Source organism: Sus scrofa, chromosome 11 (genome assembly GCF_000003025.6).
Source record: "Sus scrofa isolate TJ Tabasco breed Duroc chromosome 11, Sscrofa11.1, whole genome shotgun sequence".
NCBI lineage: Eukaryota > Metazoa > Chordata > Mammalia > Artiodactyla > Suidae > Sus > Sus scrofa.
The window spans coordinates 11270259-11295404 of NC_010453.5; the positions used below are offsets into that span (position 1 = coordinate 11270259).

At 35.2% G+C, this 25146-nt stretch overlaps 1 protein-coding gene across 16 annotated transcripts in view; it reads left to right on the forward strand.

Moving 5' to 3' along the window:
- NBEA (neurobeachin) overlaps nt 1–25146 on the forward strand; it is a 637779-nt gene that overhangs the window by 185178 nt on the left and 427455 nt on the right. For 12 of the 16 annotated variants that reach the window (XM_021065194.1, XM_021065195.1, XM_021065200.1 and 9 more), the window contains 8 exons: nt 5921–6002; nt 6226–6349; nt 8141–8333; nt 10336–11352; nt 13016–13233; nt 15754–15907; nt 22145–22153; nt 24612–24792. In XM_021065194.1, coding sequence (XP_020920853.1) covers nt 5921–6002; nt 6226–6349; nt 8141–8333; nt 10336–11352; nt 13016–13233; nt 15754–15907; nt 22145–22153; nt 24612–24792 — 1978 coding nt within the window. The remainder of the gene's footprint in view (nt 1–5920; nt 6003–6225; nt 6350–8140; nt 8334–10335; nt 11353–13015; nt 13234–15753; nt 15908–22144; nt 22154–24611; nt 24793–25146) is intronic. The other 4 variants (XM_021065193.1, XM_021065197.1, XM_021065202.1 and 1 more) reach the window with 1 other exon arrangement.

A 25146-nucleotide genomic window follows, 5' to 3' on the forward strand; every position in this document is an offset into this window, starting at 1 on the left:
AAAATGAAATTTATCCAATGTCTCCATTAATACTTAAAAATATATATAAAAGGAGTTCCCGTCGTGGCGCAGTGGTTAACGAATCCGACTAGGAACCATGAGGTTGCGGGTTCAGTCCCTGCCCTTGCTCAGTGGGTTAAGGATCCTGCGTTGCCGTGAGCTGTGGTGTAGGTTGCAGACGCGGCTCGGATCCCGCTTTGCTGTGGCTCTGGAGTAGGCCGGTGGCTACAGCTCCGATTCAACCCCTAGCCTGGGAACCTCCATATGCCGCGGGAGCGGCCCAAGAAATAGCAACAACAACAACAACAACAAAAAGAGAAAAAAGACCAAAAAAAAAAAAAAAAAAAATATATATATATATATATATATATATATGTAAAAGCTTTTCCCTGCTCATACATACAGATGCACATACACATCTCTTAGGAAATATTGTCCTACACATAGTTTCATGTCCTGCCTTTTCTTCTTCACAATAATCTGCAAGAATTCCTATTATAAAATTTTCATCTTGGTTGGGAAGGCCCTGCTTTTATGATAAAGGGCCAAATAATACATTTTTTTTAGGCTTTGAAGGTGTCTTGGTCCATTCAGGATGCCATAATGAAATACCATAGACTAGGCAGCTTATAAACAGCAGAAATTAGTATGTTGCAGTTCTAGGGGCTGGGACATTGAAGATCAAGGTACTGCCAGACTGGTGCCTGGTGAGGACTTGCTTCATAAACCATCTATTCGCTGTGTCCTCCTCACATGGCAGAAAGGGAGAGGGAGCGCGCCAGGGTCTCTTTTATAAGGGCGCTAATCCCATTCACGAATGCTCTGCAGCCCTCATCAGCTCCCAAAGGCCCCAGCTCTCGGTGCCATCCCACTGGGAGTCGGGTTTCAGCATATGCATTTTGAGGGACACACAAACATTCAGCAGGCTCTGTGTGCTCTGTGGTAACTATTCAACTCTGCAGTTGTAGTTCAGAAGCAGCCATAGACAATATCAATCAAATGGATGTGGCTGTCCGGTAAAACGGTATTTACAAAAACGGGCTTGATTTGGCCTACAGGGCATAATTTTCAGATGTCTGGTTCTGTATTTTCATCAGTAAATTTAAGACTTGCTGCCCTTTAGATAAATGAAGTAGCTCTTTTGGCTAGTTTGTCTTTTTCATTTCTAAGCTTAATCTTCTAACTTTGTGTCAATCATTCTTCAAATTACATGATTTGTAAACTTTACCCTCCAGATGACCGATTTTTAAAAATTATAGTAATTTTTTAGTATTGCTCCAGTATTTTGCCTGTAGAACTGAATAAGCACTAATAGAAAGGCCTGCTCTATTCAGAGCATCTTGATTCTGATTTTGTATTTCCCTAATAATAGCTACTTCTATGATAGTGACCTTGGTAACTGTTTACATACATTATCTCAGGTTCTTCAAGCAAATAAAGTTCATATTTTTATTGCTTTTTTTTGAGCAAATTGAGACTCACAGGTTAAACAATTTGCTGTTATGTCATACCACTAAAAAGTGGCCACAAAATAGACATTTCCCACAGTATATATGCATAAGGCCGAAAATATCAGAATCTACCTCCAGTCAAGAGCAGTAAACTCTTCCCCCCTACCTTTTTTCTTTCTTTTTTTTTTTTTTGTCTTTTTAGGGCAGCTCCTGTGGCATATGGAGGTTCCCAGGCTAGGGGTCAAATCGGAGCTTCAGCTGCCTACCTACACCACAGCCACAGCAATGCCAGAGCCGAGCCACATGTGCAACCTACACCACAGCTCACAGCAACACCAGATCCCTAATCCACTGAGCAACCTCATGGTTCCTAGTCGGATTTATTGCCACTGCGCCACAACGAGAACTCCTAATCTCTTCCTCTTATCTAAAACCTTTCTACAGTATCAGATTAGGATTCTAAATGCTAGTGTCAAATATAGATTAACCTTTTTGTGTGTGTGTCTTTCAGTATTTTCTAGGGCTGCACCCATGGCATGTGGAGGTTCCCAAGCTAGGGGTCTAATCAGAGCTGTAACCACCAGCCTATGCCAAAGCCATAGCAACGCCAGATCCGAGCAGCGTCAGTGACTTGCACCACAGCTCATGGCAACACCGGATCCTTACCCACTGAGCGAGGCCAGGGATTGAACCCACAACCTCATGGTATCTAGTAGGATTCGTTTCCGCTGTGCCATGATAGGAACTCCCTAACTTGTGTTTTTATCTTGGCTTTCTTACCTACTCATTGCTCTGGTCAGTGTAGCCTGTATATGTTTTTAATCATTCTCTTGTCACCTCAAATCCCTGACCCCCTGTTTGCTTTGAGTTAATAGTGTCAATAGAATAGAAAGTCTTTGTGTGTCACTAAAACCTTATATTAAAATAAAAGATCATATGTATTCAAATTATATGTTGAATTTAGAGGTCATCATGTACTTCTAACGTTGAAATAAGAAAAATTCCTTTGTGTAAACACACTCATATGTATTTCTATTCATCTTCCTGAAAGTGGCTCAACAGCAAGTGCAGCAGCATCTTTACCCTCTGTATTCACAGGCACCCACTTAGTGTTCACATTTTATCTCTGATTCCATGTCTTAGGTGGAGAAAGAATAAATTTGAATCTTCTGATATTGGATGTTGGATATTGTAGAGGTTCAGAAATGATGAAGGAACTAACTTTTAAGGTCTCTCTCTGATCAATTTGATAATAATATAGGCTTTTAAAGTAGAAAAATAGTCATAGGTAATTGGAATGAAGGACTCTGAGTTAATTAGGGTACTTTAAAAAGAAAGGCTAACATAACCACACAGAAGGTCAAAAAAGAAAGATGGGAGTTCCTGTTGTGGCGCAGCGGAAACGAATCTGACTAGGAACCATGAGGTTGAGTGTTCCATCCCTGGCCTCGCTCAGTGGTTAAGGATCAGGTGTTGCCATGAGCTGTGGTGTAGGTTGCAGCACAGCTCAGATCTGACGCTGTGGCTGTGGTGTAGGCTGGCAGCTATGGCTCCGATTGGGCCCCTAGCCTGGGAACCTCCATATGCTGTGGGTGCAGTCCTAAAACACACACACACACACACACACACACAAAGAAAGATGGTTATGATATGATTGGTTAGCATTGTTAATTCCACAAAAAGGTAAAAGGGGATTTCTGTATAAGCTTTAATACTACTAGTAAACCAAATAGTATTAGTAGACCAACAGGATGGTAGATGGCTAAATCTGGATCACCAAAGTTTAAAGATTGCATCATTTTGAAGAGTGGCATCTAGTTGTAAAGTAAATTAAGTCTCAGACAATATATTTGACCTTAAATTCTCATCAAATAGGGAAATTTAACTAATATAGCTTGTCCAAAATTTGAAAATATAAAGGTTCTCTGACCTCCAAATACCTGTAGAAGCAGTTCGATATAACAGTGAAGTTAATAGTTTGCTGTTTTAAGAAGTGAACTAGTACTCTTCCTGTTTTAAAAGTTGAACCTACTAATCCAAAATAATTTATGCACAGTGAGGCCAGGGAGTCAGTCGGTCAGAGATGAGGCATCAGTAGCTCCTGCTTAAGCCCCTAAAGTCTTTCTGTGACTCATGAATTACCAGATAATTCTATTTATAAAATAAAATCTAAATGTATAATGCTAGCCTCAAATCCCTATCTATAAACAGCATATTTATCAAATTACCTCTGTTCTTTTAATTTATTGTTGTTTATCAGCCCTGTCTGATATGATAGCCACTAGTCACATTTGGCTTTTGAGTTAATGTGAATTGAGATGTGTTATAAGGCTTAAAGATACATTGAATTTCATGTCCATACCTGGGTCTGAGCCCTCCATCCTATTATTTTGGCAGGAGTCAGGGATAATTTCCTATGCATGTCTCTAACCAAGTGCAGTCAAACTTCCTGGCCCATTTTGAATCCTATCCTTTAATTAAATGTCTACCTCTACATTGTCTATTTTATTTATACCTCCCCCCCAATTTCCCTCCCCCACTTTTAAAACTCATATGGGTTCTTAATGACAGAAACCACAACATTTTATTAAGACAGGCATGGGTTTATGTTTGTTTCTGAAATATTAATTAAATAACTTATTCTAGAAATATAGATCCACCCAGCAACTGTGTTTCCCATTTCAAACGTGTAGCAGAATGTGAGTACTGGGTGCTTCTTAATAAACACCTGCTGACCTGAATTTCTAAATATTTTTTGTAAGGAAAAACTCTTATTTAAACAAAACTATGACATACAGTTTTCAAAGTGTTTTGGAACTTATTTGATCTTCCTTGCAGCTTTATTCAATAGGCAAGGCCGTTATTACCCTCACTGTTAGATGATCAAATAGAGGCTTGAAAGGGCAACTGTAAAACTGGAGGTTCTTTGAGATAAATTTTGTTTTCTGTGCAATGAGAGTTCTACTTTTTGGAGTGAGAACGTTTTGACTAATCTCTGTCATGGAAGAGTATGGCCTAGTCTGTTCTAAGCAGTTGTTTTGAATCTCCTTATTTGTAACCGGAATTCTCAGCATCTTTTCCATTGGGCTGTAGGTCTATACCAGGGCATTTTTTGACTAGTGGATGTGAAACCCCTTGATTATTCTTTGGTACACGGTTTTCAGAGAAGTTTTATTCTGTTTTTCAGGTTTGTCTGATTAGTAGTGTATGTCTACAGTGCTCAGACAAAAGATTCTGAGGCATTGTTTAGTTTTAAGCACAAAGTGTTGGTTTTATTCAAAGTATGGGAGTGAAGAAAGGGGTACTTGTGCCCTATATTTATCATTTTAATGATAGTAGATTAATTTTTAAGTCAATACCTTTTTGATATATATTCCTAATATACCTAAGTAAATTTTCTTTTTCTTCTTTTTTTTTTTTTATGAAGTCTGAGCAGAAGGGTAAGAAAAAATGCCATTGCTAGATGTCATGATCTTTTCCTAATTAGAAAGGGCCATCCCTGTCTCTTGATTACTTTATTCTCCATCCCCAGCGTTTACAACAGAACTGTAAACAACTAGGTTATCAACTTAACTTCTATGGTTTCCTCAGAGTTTTTGTATCTTACTTTAGGTTGAACTATTTTAAAAGTTTCAGTCAGAACTTGGCATGTTAAACTAAACAGGAATTTAAATCATAATATAAAATAATATATGTATTCTTTGTTGGATTTTTTAATATATGCAAGAATAGGGGTAAACAGAGTCTGGAGTTAAAATACAATGACAGCCATATATCCATATTTTATATACAATTAAGTTATCCATTTTTTAGCAAATATTTTTTGACTGCTGGCAGTGAGTTAGGCACTGTGCTAGGCACTATGCTAATTTCTAAGAATGTAACAGTGGAAAAGATATAAGAATCCTGCACTCATAGAGCCTGGGTATTAGTGGGAAAAGGAGTAAATGTTTTAGAAGCCTGTCTTTCCTTTATTTGGTGAACTTTTGTCATTTTTATTTGAAAGAAGTTTTTAAAGAACTCATTAGTAAATGTCAGTAAGTCACATATTTTACAAAGATTTTTCCCTTATACTTCATTTGAAGTTAGGACCCAGGCTTAGGCATTATTTTCTTATTTACTTAATTTCTAAGTGTTTTAAATCAATGATGACATGATAACCAAATGTTTACAGTTCACAGTTAAATGTATTAAAGATGTACACTGAAAATTTATTTTAAACAGAATTATTTATTAGAGCCCCTAATTAATCTTTCCCTCTGTAGATATCAGTCATGGTTTTGTCTTTATCTATAACAGGCAAAATTGGAAAACCATAAAGAGTTTAGAACTATGTGAAATCCGCTAGAAGACTTTAGATGTTTCTTTTCATTTGAACAAACTGACATTTTTTTTTATTTCTTTGTATATCTATAATTTGCAATTATGAATTTATTTCTAAATGAAATTCAAATTCTTTTGTCTTTCAGATTTTGACAGAGCAAGTATGTACTCAGGTTGTACACAAACCACATCCAGAGCCAGATTCTACAGTGAAAATTCAGAATCCAAGTGAGCAAACAGCAGTTCTTTATTGTAATGCAGTAGTAACATGGTAACATGTGAAACTAAATCACAACCTTTCCTAACCACATAAACAGTATGGCGTTTCCAGAGTTTGTGACACAAAACTTACCTACCATAGTGATAGGCATTTAATTGAAAATCAGTAAATAATTTTTGAGTAGAAGACATGATGCAGTTATAAATCTTCACCTTTTTTGTTTGGTTACAGTGATTCTTAAGGTAGTGGCAACTTTGTTAAAAAACTCTACACCGAGTGCAGAACTGATGGAAGTTCGTCGTTTATTTTTATCTGATATGATAAAACTTTTCAGTAACAGCCGAGAAAATAGAAGGTAAGCAGTTTGAACACTGTAACAAAACTTTATTCCATACTAACCTTTTTTTCTCTCCTTTATTTTCAGCCTCTTACAAAGATTAAACTGTCGAATCTGGAGTTCCTCTTGTGGCTCAGCAGTAATGAACTGAACTAGTATCTGTGAGGATACAGGTTTGATCCCTGGCCTCACTCAGTGGGTTAAAGGATCTGGCATTGCTATGAACTGTGGTGTAGGTTGCGGACGTGGCTTGAATCCTGGTCGCAGACGTGGCTTGAATCCTGCATTGCAGTATTTGTGGTGTAGGCCAGCAGCTGCAGCTCTGATTCAGCCCCTAGCCTAGGAATTTTCTATGCTATGGGTGCAGCCTTAAAAAGACCAAAAAAAAAAAAAAAAATTCAAATCTTTCCTATATTGCTAAATACTTTTAATCATTAGAAAAGACATAGTTCTTTGATATAATCTGCATTCATATACTCCTATTTATTTTTATATGATCTTAATTATGTATATGTTATATTTTAATCATATATATCAATACGCATATGCACAAACCCTTATTTAAAATGCACTGTCCCTTTTCTTGATACCTATCTACCACCAACGGTACTCAGTTTTAATTGTTTTGGATTTGCTCTTATCATCCGTACTTTTCTTAGATTAGTCTGATAACTGATTATTATCATACATTTTTATGCTGGTTTGCTGGGAGGACATGAGATATAGTCTGAAGACCTAACTGCTGCCTGAGTCATGAATTTAATAGCTATTGCTGAAGTAGCTGCTGTGTATGAAGCACTGCGCCGGAGTTCCACTGTGGCTCAGCAGGTTGAAGACCCACTGTTGTCACTGTTGCGTCTTGGGTTGCTGCTGTGGCAAGGGTTTGATTCATGGCCTGGGAACTCCCCCATGCCATGGTGCGGCCAAAAAAAGAAAAAAAAAAAAAAAAAAGCCCTGGACTGCACAGGTTATACTGGTGTACAGTCTTAGTACAATTCGGTGGAAAAAATAATAATAAAGCAGTTATTAATTTATAATGTGTTAAGTGCATCTGAGTGATGTTATGAGGGAGTAGAGAAACAATAATTAAATCTCACTGGGGAAGTTGGGAAAACAATTTTAGATAATAATATTGATGTTTCCAGGTAGAGAATTGGGGAAAGTCATTCCAGCCGTAGGGTATTGAATGTAGAGAATGACTGTATACCTTGCTTTACCTAAGATCATGTTCTCACTATTTATCTCAACTTCAAAATAGCAAATATTAATAGAATTTAGTAAATGTTTTTTATTTTAGGGCTGTACCTGCAGCATATGGAAGTTCCCAGGCTTGGGGTAGAATTGGAGCTATAGCTGCCAGCCTATGTCTGTGACTTACACCACAGCTCACAGCAACGCTGGATCCATAACCCACTGAGCAAGGCCAAGGATTGAATCCACATCCTCATGGATATTAGTTGGATTTGTTACTGCTGAGCCATAACAGTAACTCCTGATTTAATAATTTTTTTTAACTTTTTTTTTTTTTTTTTTTTAGGGCCACATCCTTGGCATATGGAAGTTCCCAGGCCAGGGGTCTAATTGGAACTGAAGCTGCTGGCCTACAGCACAACAGTGCGGCGGGGATTCCAAGCTGCATCTGCCACCTACGCCACAGCCCAGGGCAATGCTGGATCCCCAACCCACTGAGCAAGGCCCAGGGATCGAACCTACATCCTCACGGTTGCTAGTCAGGTTTGTTACCGCTGAGCCACTACAGGAACTCCCTGATTTAATAATTTTTAATGAGTTTTTTTTCCCCCCCACTAGATGCTTATTGCAGTGTTCAGTGTGGCAGGATTGGATGTTTTCTCTTGGCTATATCAATCCTAAAAATTCTGAGGAACAGAAGATTACTGAGATGGTCTACAATATCTTCCGGATACTTTTATATCATGCAATAAAATATGAATGGGGAGGCTGGAGAGTCTGGGTGGATACACTCTCAATAGCCCACTCCAAGGTAACAAAGCAATTAGCATTTTATTCATCAGGATTTCAGCTGTGGATTAAATGTCTGTACACACTCATCTGGTGCCATCTTGTGGGCATTGTGCATTATGGCCGATTCTTTTATTCTCATTTTCTTTTCCGTTTTTGTTTCACCCTTAGTTCATACACCTTTAAAGCTTGAAGTATTTTGTAGATCATGTAATTTAAACTTCAAGCTTATAAATTAGGAATTTGAAACTCCAAAGGTGACCCTCATATATGTTTTGTATCAGACCTGAGAACTTGCGTCTGACTCTTTTAACTAAAACATACCTACTGGTTCCTGTAAGAATGTTTCATGAAAGAGCCTGAAATATACTTTTTAAAGTAATTACTTATTCCTAAGTGAATTATTAAAAACATTTAAAGGATTTAAGTTCTGTGTTGTTTTTAACTGCATTATTTTTATTTTTAATCCTAAGAATCTATATGTTTGTTTATATTTGAAATATTTCTGATTTTTAGTAAAAAGAAGTACTAACTTTTAACTTAAAGTATGTACCCATTAGATTCTGGAAATTCAGAGTTAAGATTCCTCATCCTGTGGTGTCATAGAAAAATCATGGTTGTCAGAAGTTGGCTTTTGATGGCGTCTGTGCCACAGTTCAGTTTTGTGGCCTTAGGAAACTCATTTAGTCCTTTTGGGCAGAGGTTAGAAGATGTTTTTTAAGGTGAAGATAGTAAATATTTTATGTTTTGTGGGCTGTACAGCCTCTAATGCAACTACGGAGTTCTGTCATGCAGTGTGAAAATAGCATAGAAAATATGTAAAGAATGGACATGGCGTGTTCTAATAAAACTTGATTTACCAAAACAGCTGATAAGGAGACTAGACCCATGGGCCATAGTTTTCTCTCCCTTTCTTTTAGGACTTATTTCCTTTTTTGTAAAATTAAAGGGTTTTATATTAAGATAATCTTCAAAGGAAGGTCCCTCAACCTAAAATTCTGTCATTTAAATATAAATTAATGTCATATATGTCTAGAAGGAAGGATTTTGTATTGTTTTTTAGGGCACCTGTGTGGCATATGGAAGTTCCCAGGCTAGGGGTTGAATTGGAGCTGCAGCTGCTTGCCTGTGCCGCAGGCAGAGGAATGCAGGATCGGAGCTGAGTCCATAATGTATACCACAGCTCATGGCAATGCCAGATCCTTAACCCACTGAGCAAGGCCAAGGATCGAACCCACATCTTCATGGATACTAGTAGGGTTGTTATCCCTGAGACACAACAGGAACTACCAGATTTTATACTTTGAAAAAATTTTTAGACCTTTTATTTCTGTTATAAATTTATATTTTATAATTTATTGGTATCTCACTTTTATTATTGCGTTAATAAGTTTGAAAAATAGTGTTTTATAGGCAAACTCATGTTTGCACAAGAAATGCATATCCTGATTATTCCTAAGCAAGCCTATGTAAAATAACTAATTAAAGTAGCCCATATAAAGGTAAAATTGTAATGTTTTAACAGCTTATTAATGTATACATTTATAGGTGTGTGCTATTTTTTTTTACCTCACTTGTTGCAATAAGTATGCATGTAAGTAATAGATAGTGAAAACTGATGTAGTAATAGTACTTTGTATATTGTATATTATTAGCTAGCTCTCTGTATTAGCTCACATAACTCAAATATGTAAGAGCTCAGCCAGCATATTTACTGGGGTAGTATTGAGTTTCTTAACCTAAAAGAAGTGATCTTTTCAACTAAAACTTTAATGTTGTCAGTTTACCTAACTGTATGTCTTTGGACAAATCATACAGTACTACAAATAACACATGACCGTTTTGATGGTATTCCAATTACTTGATGAAAATGAGCATTTGTCTTAGGGTTAATATGTACCCTGTTCGAAATCTTAAAATTGTTGACATTATTTTTGCTGTTATCCTCATACTTTGATTTGTATCATTCGTTTTTCTTCTTGAATATACAAAACCCCTTCATGTTTTCTTTACCTCTTCCTAAGGTCACTTATGAAGCACATAAGGAATACCTAGCCAAAATGTATGAAGAGTACCAGAGACAAGAGGAGGAAAACATTAAAAAGGGAAAGAAAGGGAATGTGAGCACCATCTCTGGTCTTTCGTCACAGACAACAGGAGCAAAAGGTGGAATGGAAATTCGAGAGATAGAAGATCTCTCACAAAGCCAGAGCCCAGAAAGTGAGACAGATTACCCTGTCAGCACAGATACTAGAGACTTGCTCATGTCCACAAAAGTGTCAGATGATATTCTTGGAAATTCAGACAGACCGGGAAGTGGTGTACATGTGGAAGTGCACGATCTTTTAGTTGATATCAAAGCAGAGAAGGTGGAGGCAACAGAAGTAAAGCTTGATGATATGGATCTGTCCCCAGAGACTTTAGTAGGTGGAGAGAATGGTGCCCTTGTGGAGGTTGAGTCTTTGCTGGATAATGTATACAGTGCTGCTGTTGAGAAACTCCAGAACAATGTACATGGAAGTGTCGGTATCATTAAAAAAAATGAAGACAAGGATAACGGTCCGTTGATAACTTTAGCAGATGAGAAGGATGACCTTCCCAACAGTAGCACATCGTTTCTCTTTGATAAAATTCCCAAACAGGAGGAGAAACTCCTTCCTGAACTTTCTAGCAATCACATTATTCCAAACATTCAGGACACGCAAGTACATCTTGGTGTTGGTGATGATCTTGGATTGCTGGCTCACATGACTGGTAGTGTAGACTTAACTTGTACATCAAGTATAATAGAAGAAAAAGAGTTTAAAATCCATACAACTTCTGATGGAATGAGCAGTATTTCTGAAAGAGACCCAGCACCATCGTCTAAAGGGCTAGAGTATGCCGAAATGACTGCCACAACTCTGGAAACAGAATCTTCTGGCAGCAAAGTTGTACCAAATCTGGATGCGGGAAGTATAATTTCAGACACCGAGAGATCTGATGATGGCAAAGAATCGGGAAAGGAAATCCGAAAAATCCAGACCACCGCTACAACACAGGTAAGTCCTCCTAGACGCGTTCTGAAAGGGCCTTGAATAGATAGACGGAGTTCGTAGCACCAGAGCAGCGTGATTTCTTGCCAGTTTACGTCATGTTTATGTTTAATTATGGTAGAATAGTAATTTATGGAATTGAGTCGTGTGGTGGTATATATAAAAGAAATTTAAAATATCTGAATCGTACATCCAACTCTGCCACGTTCCGTCTATGTAACTTTGCTCAACCTCTCTGGGCCTGAATTTTCGTACACAGTACAAGAGGTTGTACCTGACTGACGTATGACCTTTAAGGTCTCTACAAGGTTAATATTCTATGGCTCTGTGACTACATTTACACATGTGTGCTCAAGACCTTCCTTCTGAACACTTGATTAATTTTAACCTTTTAAGCTTCAGGCCAAACCCTGATCTGTGGATTATAGAAAAGAGGACTTGGAGCCCAGATTGAACTGATAAATGAAATGAAGGGAAGGGAAAAGGGAACTGTTATTTATCAGGTGCCTACTGTGTTCCAGGCACTGTGCTATATGTTTTCAGATTTAATCCTCACAACAACCCTGTGAGGTAGGTAATATGGCTGAGAGAATTTGGAATTATTAGCAGTGAGAATTTTCTTTACAACCACATGGATAGGTATTTGTATGACAAAATTAGAGACTCTTAGCTTGGTGGTGGGGGACGTTAGTGCTTTAGTTTTGGCCTCACTAAAGCTAAAAACGGGATGTTTTCAGATATGCATTTTAATTGCTGAGCTTTGAGTTTTTACTTACTATTTTCTAGACTAAATAATACCACATGGTTAAGACTTGAAGAAATCTTTTACCCTTAATGATTTGTTTTTTGTTGTTGTTGTTGTTGTTTCCTGGTTTTCCATTCACCTTTTAACATCTTCAAAGAACCATCTAACATGTTCCCTTTAGAGTTACGTTATAGAGAGTACGCTATGCTGGTATCCTTGTACCCTCATAAAGAATCTTTGAAAATATATTCTGTGTGTGGAAAAGATATTTTTATTTTCTTCTCTATTAGATACTGCCCCTTTCCATTTTTGTGGCAGTTGTGCTACAGTGATAATTGGTGCAGGGTGGGAATATTGATTTAAGTACAAATTTAAAATAAAGGAAAGTATGGTGTATTGTTTGCTGAGCATAATAACCACTATCATTCCGAGGCATTTATCTGGCTTTCTAACATAAAATCCTTTATTTTTCCAAATTGAAATATCATGAGTGAAATAGACTTTGACATTAACTTGAATCTATTCAATTAATATTTCTTTTAACCCGTGTTTCTAATTACAATTAGTTGATGACATATACCTGTATGCGTCACTTCGAGTTATTTATTCCCTTTATAAGGAAGAAATGTGGTCTAATGTAGACTCAGAAAAAGAGCTGAAGAGAATCTGGTTTTCAGTGTGAACTTTGGTGTTAAACTTAAGTATTTGATCACCTTGCCTAGTTTATGAAACAGCAAAGTAAAAATAACAATAGCTTTTTCTTCTCAAAAAGGTTCCTCTCCAGGGAATCACCAGGTAAATCATATATACAATATGCTACGCCTACCTATGCCAGCTTTACTCACTTAACCGTATTCACTGTTTTCATTTTGAAATCAAGTATTTCTTTTGCACTCTGCAAAAGTTCACCTTTTCTGTCTCTAGGCTGTTCAGGGTCGGTCGATCACACAACAAGACAGAGATCTCCGAGTTGATTTAGGATTTCGAGGAATGCCAATGACTGAGGAACAGAGGCGCCAGTTCAGCCCAGGTCCACGCACTACGATGTTTCGTATTCCTGAGTTTAAATGGTCTCCAATGCACCAACGACTTCTCACCGATTTGCTATTTGCATTAGAAACAGATGTACATGTTTGGAGGAGGTAACTTTTTTTCTATAAATAAGACTCCTTTCACTTGAAAAAAATGAATATTTTAAATTAGTGGCATCAACTGATAAATACGTAAATTAGATCATTAAAAATCTCAAATTAAATGTATTAAATAATCAAACATTGAAATTTTTATAGAAATATAAATCTCTTCGTAATGGTTATAAGGCCTGGGATGGCTCAGATTAGAAGCTGACCAAGAATTCAGGCTTAAGACAATTCAAAAGCAAAATTTTGAAACCTGGCATTGCTTTTTCTATATAAAAAAGAGATTTAGGGAGCTCCTGCTGTGGCACAGTGGGTTAATTAATGATCTGGCTTGTCTCTTTGGAGGCACCATTTCAATCCCCAGCATGGCACAGTAGGTTAAAGATTCAGCATTGCTGCAGCTGTGGTGTAGGTCACGGCTTCAGCAGCTGCTCCAGCTTGGATTTGATCCCTGGCCTGGGAAATTCCACATGCCACAGGGAAAAGAGAGCTGACCAAAAAAAGTTCAGTGTTAATTCGTATATATTTCTACATTTTTATCTTTTCCTGTTAAAATTAATACCATATGCTACAGTTATTCATGGTAATAAGATTGTAACATAAAGTATTCAAATAAAATTTAAAATTACCTGATGATACTTATTTTTAGAGCTTATACCATTTAAGTGGTGAATAGACATCAGTTCTCCTATAATCATTTAAAGAAAACAAAGTTTTAAACATGTTCGATTATTTTATTTTTTTGGTTTAAATAAGTCGAATAAATTTATAAAAGAAAACAAAGCTTACAAATTTAAAAATGGCCTTGCCGCTTTCAGTTTAATTTTCTAATAGCATATATGCAACGATTAATCAGTTATGAGTGTGTCATTCGTATGTTCACACCGATAAATTAGGAAATCCATGTCTGTGTGTATAGAGTAGCCCACCATCAGTGACTTAAACAGTCAGCAGTACGGTGTTCTCAGAACTCAAGCGGGCTTCTCTGCTTTTCCGAGTTGAACTCCTTCCAAGATTCAAGGTGGCTGCTTCACCTCCCAGCATCACTTCGACATAGGAAGCTCCCCAACTAGAAAAGCAGGGCTGGTTTTTTCCTTTCATCCCCTTTTTCCTTCTTCCTGTCCCTCCCTTTTTCTTTCCTTTCTCCCTTTCCCTCCTCCTCCTCCTGCTCTTCATCCTCCTTCATCTTTTTTCTAAAAGAAGCCCCTCAAGGAATTTTCTTCTATGCCTCATGTGCCAGTAGAATCATATGCTCTTCTTCTCTAAGTCAATCACCAGCACAAGGCAATGGGATTATAATAACTGGCCTCCAAAGAGCAATACGATTACAAACCTAGTAGCTGTGGTGAAGCCACTCTTTCTCATACCTGATTAATCACAGTAATAGAACACAATCTAGATTGTGTCAGCAGGGAATAGGTGTAACTATCATCAAGCAATCGCTGTCTGCCATAGGAAGTTTTTAATTCTGATTTGATCTGGTCACTTTGTCCTTAGTCTACTTATGTGATAGAAACAGTGGACTTCCCATTGCTAAAGTTATGACATGCTCAGTTACCTAGGGATGGTAAGTGAGGAGAGTGGAATACTGTGAAATACATCACTATTATATGAGTATCAGTGTGTGGAGATGTGTAGTGTAATTTACTAACTTCGGTAGTAATTATTAGTCATAGTGGTCCCCGAGTGAGTGATGGCCAACTCCCCTTCCTTTTACATGCTATGTGGGTCTTTCTGTGTTTTCTTTTATGTACTTTCATAAATTCCTCAGCAGAATTTAAAAGATAGATAGATAGCACTTTAATTTTTAGGTTGGAGAAAACATCTTGAAATCTAAAATATAATAGATGATATTTTGTAATTCTAAAAAGAGAATTGTTGACCTAAATTTGATCGTGGAGTAATCTTTTTTTCTGTTAGAAAATATTCATATTTTTGATTAACACCAAACTAAAGCATGTGTTTCTCTGGGAATCTGTATTGCATGTTTTGTCTGGCAAAGCTGTACTGCTGACCTCTGAGGTCTATTTCTCTTTTTTTATTCAGTAGTACTTGAATTTTTACTGATTCATTTAAACTCCCCTATTACTCCACTTCCGCAACTGGCAGTACATATTTTTAATACGGCCGGTCACAGCTGGATATGCAGCAGATTGTCGGCAACTATCCCCTTGTGCTGCCTCTTAATACAAAACAAGCACCTTTGGCAAAAATGATTTTTGTGAGCCAGATTCATTGGTCTAGTCATATGTCTTTGAATATAGTTAATACACTATTTTTAAAGCAGAAACAAAATAATACGTTAATATACTTGGATGCACAAAAATAAATCCATGCAGAGATGAATGGTAAGTTTTTGGTAATATGCTATCTTGATTGTAAAGTATTTCTTTTCTTAATAACCTCAGTTTAAAGTTGCCTGGCTTTCTTTTTTTACTTAAAAAAATGACATTTATAAATAAAATCTTAACTTCTTAAACCAAAGAAATGTTCATTTGTGTTGTGTTTTTCTGCTTATTTCAGCCATTCCACAAAGTCTGTAATGGATTTTGTCAATAGCAATGAAAATATTATTTTTGTACATAACACAATTCACCTCATTTCTCAAATGGTAGACAACATTATCATTGCTTGCGGAGGAATTTTACCTTTGCTCTCAGCTGCTACATCACCAACTGTAAGTACTTTGCCTCCATCTAGTGGTTGTATTTTATAATTACATTACTAGAGCATGTGAGCGGCGCTCTAGTCTGTAAACATGGATTTTTAACAAGACTTGTTCCCAAAGGAAACTTTTTAATCAAATAATTTAATTCTAGAAAAAATTTAATTTTTTTTTTTTTGGCTGCACTCAAGCCATATGTAAGTTCTTGGGCCAGGGATTGAATCCAAGCTGCAGCTTCAACGTAGGCCATAGCTGTGGCAACACTGGAACCTTAACCCCCTGCTGGGTCAGGGAACTAACCTGTGCCTCAAGCAGCAACCTGAGCCGCTGCAGAGACAATGCTGGATCCTTAGCCCACTGTGCCACAGCGGGGACTCCTGGCAATATAATTAAAAATTATATTTATTTATATTTTCATCTCTTTTTACTGTCAGTTTTGGGTTCCAGGTATGTATGGTTATGACAGTATTTCTCTGGTAATTTTGATGAATAGGCTTTAGGGAGAGACATAACCATAAATGATTTAACTTTATTTTCTGCGCATAATAAATTGCTAAAATCCTTGTCCCATAAGTCTTGAAGTTCCAAATACAAGTACATGTTTATTGCATAGTAATTAGATTCATGAATCTAAATTTAGAGAGAGTCATCTTTAGATATGCAGAGTCTCATGAATTGCTTGAAATATTTTTAAGATTAATATTATTTTAAACTATATATAGGATTTTTATGTTTCTGTTCTCTGAGATTTAATCTTGAAGTCAGTGATTTGCTTCAAAAAGGAAATCAAATGAATATATTTTTAGAGTGTTTCTTATTTAAAACTTAGGTTGCTCATACAGAAAGAGTATAAGTAACATTTTTTTTCTGCATCTGAAAAATTTCATAATCCTTAAAAAACCTCAAAACCTTTGTGTTAGTTGTGGTGTCTTATGACTTTTTCATCTGTCATGATTTATTAGTTCAACATGTATTTTTTAAAATATAGACTTATCTCTCTAATAGATAAGATGTTGAAATGTATTAATGTAATAAGTTTGAAAGGCATTTAATATTATTTATATGTCACTTAAAATATAATGGATAAATAAAATAACTATATTATAATTGTCATTTTAAAATATCTCTGATTCATATTTTTAAAAAATAGACTCCATAGCTAATTGCTCAGATGGGAAAGAACGTAGAACTCTGTTTCTCATATTAACTGTGTTCTTGCTACTGTATTGGAAACTCATCCCTAAGTCTAAAATGTGTCCTTTTTCCAGCCAAAACTTGCTGTTTTGTTAAGATGTCTTTTGCTCATGAGCCAGTGTTTCCAAGTTGATCTCTGGATTTATTTCATCATTAATGTCCTTTTTCTACATGACTCGTTTTCTCACTGTCCCTGTATTAATGCCACCACCCCAAAGCAGCATCGAAACTTAAATATCAGCAGCACAAGAATGTATCCTCAGCAGCCCTGCACCTCACAGGCGCATTTACTTCTATTTCATCAATGAATTTACTTAAGAGTCTCCAAAGACAGGAAGGCTAATCCAGGAGGGAGTACAGCACAAGGGTCATTAGGGTTTCATGAAATCAGCAACTGACCAAGGAAATGGAACTGGGAAGAAAAATAGTTGACAGTGTTTGCAGGGTGCAGGTACTACCTGTGAGATTGCTGTACTATCCCTTCATCCCTTCTTGTCTTTTTTTTTTTTTTTTTTCCTTAAGGCTGCAGCATATGGAAGTTCCTAGGCCTGGGGTCCAGTTAGAGCTGCAGCTGTGGCCTGTGTCACAGCCAGGGCAACACAGAATCTGAGCCACATCCACTACCTATGCTGTAGTTTGCAGCGATGCCAGATTCTTAATCCACTGAGGGAGGCCCGGAATCGAACCCACATCCTCATGGAGACAATGTAGGGTCCTTAACCCTATGAGCTGCAGTGAGACCTCCCCACCCCTTCTTATTCATCTCTGATTTCTTTTTGTGATTTATACTAAATTCTGGTAAATTGAGAGTTGTGTATGATTATAGGAATACATTCTGGAATTTCCCTGGCGGCTTAGTGGTTAAGGATTCAGCATTGTCACTGCTATGACACAAGTTTGATCCCTGGCCCAAGAACTTCCCCTTGCTATGGGTGCAGCCAGGGAAAAAAAAAAAAAGAAAAAGAAAGAAAACATTCTAATTCTAATATTGTGGCAGGAAGAGGTGTAGGGTTTTTATTCCTCTTCTGTACGTTGAAGACTGATTTAATGGTTCATCCTTGCGTTTTTCTTCATCGTATATATTTTATGTCTTAAAAATTTTCATTTGTTGTCAGGAAATTTTAAAAGGTTATATTGAAATTCACTTTAAAATATAATACTGTTTTGAAATTTTCTGTAGAACAAAAATAATCTTTAAAGTTAGCCATAAACATTACAATTTTATAGATTTCAGATATTCACATTACTTAATAGTCATCGAAATTTTGAAACTTCAAGATTTCTACCAGGATAGAGAAAATGCTAAATTAATGAAGTAAAGTATCAGTAAACATTATGATTTAAATAACATGTCACTACCTAAATTGCTTATTTCCTTAATAAGGAGTATACAGTAAAGATGCTGACTAATTGAGATTTGACTTCCAAAGTTATTACTTGTGCAGTTTTGACCACTATAGTTTGGAAGTTGAAACTACAGTACTTATTTCTTAGGCCATTTTCTTTTTCTCTTTTTTTTCTGGGTTTTTTTTTGTTTGTTTGTTTGTTTTTTTTTTTTTTGGTCTTTTTAGGGCTGCACCTGCAGCATATGGAAGTTCCCAGGCTAGGGGACTTGGAGCCGTAGCTGCTGGCCTGTGCCACAGCCACAGCAACACCAGATCCAAGCCTCATCTGCGACCTACACCACAGCTCACGGCAATGCGACATCTTTAACCCACTGAGAGAGGCCAGGGATCGAACCTGCATCCTCATGGATCCTAGTCAGATTTGTTTCCACTGAGCCACGATGGGAACTCCAGGCCATTTTCAACAGATGTGGGAATTCATTCACTTGTAGAAACTTTTATTGTCTCTGTCTCTATATTTCCATTATTTTGGTCCGTTAACTGATTGTACCTATGCCTGGCTGTACAATGTAGCTAATTTTATGTTCTTTGAATAAATTGCTTCCTTAAAAGAAATATGAAGAACCTTTCTCCCACTTCATATCGGGAGAAAACATGATCGATGCCAACAGTTGAATAACGTTTTCTGTTACTTGATTGTATAAAACTGTTGCTAAAAATCACATGTAGTAGAGGGAAAAAGGAAGGAAGAGGTTAAATAAAGACATTAGAACTGAAGACATGGAGCTTTTTTACCTCACTTTAAAATAGAAAAAGCCAAAGAGAATTTTGGATGGAATAAGGAAACATTGGCAGTATACAGATTACCAAAGGGAAATGTAGTCACATAAGTGCTTTTAGAAGTTCAGTCCTGGATATATGAAGAGCTATAGAAACATTTGAAACTAATGTTTGAGTGATAGGTAATTTTGTGATAGGTTAGGTTTGTGGAGTTTTTCAAAATACTCATACATTATAGACAGAAATGTATTTAACAAATAAATATAAGTAAGCAGCGGTTAGCTAACTTACTCTGTTTATAGATCATACAATGAATATTTTCGGGTTGCAGGCTATATGGTATGTATCCCAGCTATTCAGATCTGCTGTCGTTTTGCAAAAGCAGCCATACACCATAACACAGACGAGTAAGTGTAGGTGTGTTTCAGTAAAACTTTATTTATATTTGACTTATGGGTCCTAGTTTGCTGACCCACTGACTTTTCACATAAAATACAAATGCTGTAGTATAATATTTTACTGTGAAACTTCATTTCTTATTACTGACCATCCAACATCAACAGAGCTTAAGATAAATTTATCCTTTCCTATTAAATAAGAGCTTGCATTTGACTAAATGAACATTTATTAGAGTTTAATTTTCTAAACAGTTTGACTGAAATCTAATATTACAATTAAATTTAGTATTGAGATGTTAATTAGAATGCTAAGTGTTCTTTGTAATTCTCTATTAAAAGCTCAACCCAAGAAAATATGTTTCCCATTTCTCATTATGAGGATCTCAGATAATTCACTCTTTTGCATCAAAAACAAACTTGTTTCCCGATCTCATCAGAGACTCAGACATGACTCTTGAACTTATGATTTAATGGAAGACATATGGGTTTTAACCTAAGATAAATCTGTATTTTAACCTGGGTTCCACCACTTACTAGATATGACCTGAACCTCAATTTCTTCATTTTAATGTTATTTTGCTTATCTCACAGGGAGTTTGTGACAGTTAAGTTGGGTGATGTCATTAGATGGAGAAGGCTCTTCCTGAACGTTTCCCTTCTTTACTTCCTCTGGGAACTTTTAATTCAGGATTGTACCATGATAGAATGATCATTTATAAAACAAGCCTGTCATATTCAGAATTCCGAAGTTTAAAGTAGGTTATTTGAGACCAATTGTGTTATTATGGGTGGTCCATTTTGATGACAAAAAACTAAAATACAGTAATCTTTTTGCTTGCTGTCTCCATGGAATAGACACAGTGTTGGTATTTTTTTTTTTGCCCTGGGACCTTATGTGAATACAGTAATCCATACTGAGAATAACATTTGTGGATTACTATTATGTGAGAAAATTTGAGCTGCTTAATTTTACTTGTAAAGAACTATTTCAGTGGACACTTTAAGGGAAAAAGTATAGCTAGGCAATATTTGTATTATAATGACATCTGAAACCTAATACTCATTGCAAAATAAGAATTTTATTGGAGTTTCAGTTTTACCTAGATTAATTAAAATCTTATGTAGCATAGAAAATAAATTACAAGAGTAATTTCAGGTCTCTGAATTAGACCAATAGTTTTAACTTCAGTGGTCAGGAGAAAAAATTAAACCTTTAGTCGGACCATTCTTTGGTTTAGGGAAGGACCATTATTTTTGTTACCATTGTTGAATGTTTGAAGTTAATGTTTCTGTGACTAGTCAGTTGAATCTTCTCACTTATTTTCTACACATTGTTCAAGTGATTCTGAATGAAATTAAAGAATTGGAGAAAAAAAAGGAAGAGAAACAAAGAACATGGATTAACTACAAATTGTATAATCACTTTATGATTTTTAAATTGACCATTGTTGGTCAACTATCCAAAACACTGAATGTTTAGAATTTAATTCAGTGTCATGCATGGTTTCATTTTCTTGATTAAAGAAAAATAATAGAGACTGATCTTTCTGGCTTTCATAATAGTTGTGTGATCATAAGAAAGAACAACAACTTTTTCCATCAAAAATAAGTTCTTAATTTTAGTTTGCATTTTCAGATTATGTAGCAAATAGATTTGGAAAAACTACCAATTTTGTTTTGTTTTGCTTATGTCATAATATTTATTGTACTTTAGTGTTCTAAGGATGCTTTTATATGTTTTCCTATACAAGGTACTGTGAAATTTATGCTCTCATACACTGTCAAAAATCAGAGAATAGAAACAGTTGTTGCTTTTTATTATGAAACTTAATTCTATCCAAATTTTTTAATATATTGAATATAATTCTTAATAATCTCTGAAATTTAATACAATATCTATTCAATTATCTTAGTTTGCATGTGACCTCATCTAGTGTATCAGCAAGTTCTTTTATAGCAAGGGAAAGTGGTTTTTAAGTTAGAATCACTCAAATGTTTTATTATCTTATTTACTCCTTGGGATTTGGGTCTATAAGAAGGGATCCAAATATTTTAGGAAACAAAATTACATGATTCTTCAATGAAAATTTTACAAGGTTGGTATATTTTCCTAAGTCATTTCTGCTTAAACTGGTAGTAAGTTAGGGCTTTTACAGAGACATTATGTTAGTTTATTTATTAAAATTGTTTCTTTAGTCATCTTCTAGGAAAAGATATTTATTTTGTAAAATAGAGTATGCGTGAGTTCTAATATATGAACCATATTTACACATATACTATTTGGGCAGTGACTCTAATGAAAACATAAATAGAAGTAAATGGAAGTCTATTTGATATTTATTCTTAATTGTATATAATTTATAAAATGAATATCTCTTCTGAGAATTTTTTGCTTTTAATAAATAATCAAATATAATTTTAATATATTATTTTATGTTTCAATTTTACATTGTATTTTTATTTAATTTTAATAATTTCCTTTTCTTGTACTTCTTTGGTCTCTTGTCTGTTTTTGTCTAATGCATGTCCAGGGTTCTAAGGTTAGTATTACTTCAGTAATTTTCAGGTTTTCAGTTTTAAATTTTATTTTGCTTATGAAATTTTTGACTTGATTATATTTTGAGTTTCCATACCATCTTTAACATTAGACATGTCTTTGGTATATTTAAAAGATTTCTAGAAGGATTACTTTGTCAATCTACTGGTGAATTGCTATTTTATTATTCACACTAATCTTTAGACTAAAATATTGTAATGAAGACAATATTTCAGTCATATGTACAATCAGATATTAACTGGTTCCAATGAAAGGAAATTAGATGGGATATATATTACAATTTACTAATAATCATGTGTGGATAATCTTTTTTAAAACTTATGATGTTCATATAACATTTCATCATATTTATAAATTACTTTATATAAAATTAATAAGAATGCCCCTTTAGGTTATTGGTTACGAATACTTTTTATTTTAAAATTTATGGTGTTCGGTCAAAAATAAAAGTTGGGCAAATTTCATAGATAATAAATCTGCTTATAATTGCTGTTTATAATTTACTCATTTAAAAATGAAAACATATTTTGAAGCTTAGGCCTTGTAGACTCCCAAAAGACTTCAAAATGATATCATTAATAAAAATAATTTAGATTTCTCATAATTTTAGTAATTCAAAATGAAGATTTTCTTTGAGAATGCATGTCTAGATATCCTAAAATTCTAATATTTTGAAAATATTTTCAGAATATTTGATAGACGTAAGTCATGGCCAGCTCTTCCACTCCAATATAAAACACTTACAGTGATAATTATGATGTTCAAAGGAGGTTTTCTATAAAATTATAGAAATTATATTTGCCTCTTATTATAAACTGTTGTGTTGTAGTCACAGATTTTTAAATCACATTATGGAATGATGCTGTATATCAGTAAAGAGCTAGGAGATAAGGAATCTTTATTTTAAAAAATTAAAGTAGTGGATTAATCTTTTCTTTAGGCTGTGGCTACCAAATTGACATAACATAAATCAATAGTTGAAAGAAATAGTTTAGTTTATTTCTAAGCTCCTCTTACAATGGTTTTAACACTATTTTGATGTTAATTGGAAGGGGGAAAGGCTGTTACATTTTATACTCCACTTATAATTGTTTAGATACATAAATGGTTGCGGTAGTCACCTGTCATTTTTCTTACCCATATTGTACACAAGAAGTGTTTAAGAGATTTTTTTTTTCTTTTCTTTGTCTTTTTGCCATTTCTTGGGCCGCTCCTGTGGCATATGGAGGTTCTCAGGCTAGGGGTCGAATCGGAGCTGTAGCTGCCAGCCTATGCCAGAGCCACAGCAACGGGGGATCTGAGCCGCGTCTGCAACCTACACCACAGCTCATGGCAACGCCGGATCATTAACCCACTGAGCAAGGCCTGGGATCGAACCCGCAACCTCATGGTTCCTAGCCGGATTTGTTAACCACTGCGCCACGACGGGAGCTCCCGAGATTTTTTTTTCAAAGTCAGTGTTTCCTGCTGGTACTTCCATGTTAGTGTGAGTAGGAATACATTTAGATAGAAAGATGTAAAAATAGTAAAAAAAACGTCAAATGGAGCACTAAATAGGAGCAGATACCTGTAGGAAAAGCTTGCCTAGTAGTTGAATTTATCATTTGGTAGAGAAGTAAAGTGAATCATTATGGCTAGTGTGCCCATTTTCAGAAAATTTAAATAGTAGTGTTTTTTATTTATAAAGCATTCTTTACTTTTCTGTTTTTGAGGCACTAAGAAAAAGAGGCCTAGTCGTAATGAACTAATTAAAATGTTACACAATGCACAATGAAAAATAAGTAATGTTGCCATTGCCTACGAAATACAGTTATACATTTTATGAAGCAGAATACTTTGTACCATTCTCTTTCAAAGCAGGAAATTATAATTTATCACAGACAATATATTAGTGAAAGTACAGCTTAACCAGTCTAAATGCTACTGATTCTTCTTATTGCTAGAGTATTATGTAAGTCACAAATTAATGTTGGTAGAGAAATTAATGATCTTCTTGATTATTTTTACCCTAGATTTTTATTGTACATACAAGATACCTAGTGGTTTTACTTTATTCGAAATGGAGAAGAAATTGTCATGAATTCTAGTTTGACAAATGAAAGTGCCATATGTCTTTCCTATTACTCATCATATGTCTGTAGGAAAGGAAAAATAATGGATATATTTTTATAAATGAGAGTGCAGACTTTAGGGAAAAAATGAGTTAATGTTAGCTAATAAAATTGAATGAAACTAGTATAAATACAGATAATTCATAGATAAACTAATTATATTTGGTAACTAGCTGCTTGTGTTATATGCAGTTTGTTATTACAATTTATTTTGTTTTCATTTACAAAATATATTAAATATAGTAAACTCCTGTTAACCTGCAAGTATGTATGTACATGTATTATATTTACAAATTTTAAACAAGACTTAACTCTTCTACTTTTTTAAAGACGGAGTTGGAAAATATTGAAGTGACACAAGGCATGTCAGCTGAGACAGCAGTAACTTTCCTCAGCCGATTGATGGCTATGGTTGATGTACTTGTATTTGCCAGCTCTCTAAATTTTAGTGAGATTGAAGCTGAAAAAAACATGTCTTCTGGAGGTTTAATGCGACAGTGCCTAAGGCTGGGTAAGTCTGTTAAGAATAAGGGTGCATGTTAAATAATTACTTGCAGACTAGATTTTGATAATCTGTGATACCTAAAGTATTAATGATACAATTTGATTGTTATATAATGTAATAGTTGTAATCATTGTAATTCTTCAGAATTTCTAAATTTAAAGATTAGAGTATCTTTACATTGGCAGTTTCATGGAATTGATCTCTAACGGATTATAATTTGAAATAAAGTCAAATATATTTTGAATTGATTCAAAATCCATAGGACTACAACATTTTTCATTGAAGTGATTCTAATGTAAATCTATTTATGAATCTTTTTTTGGTAACTTAATACAGAGGGTAGTTATCCTGGGCCCACAG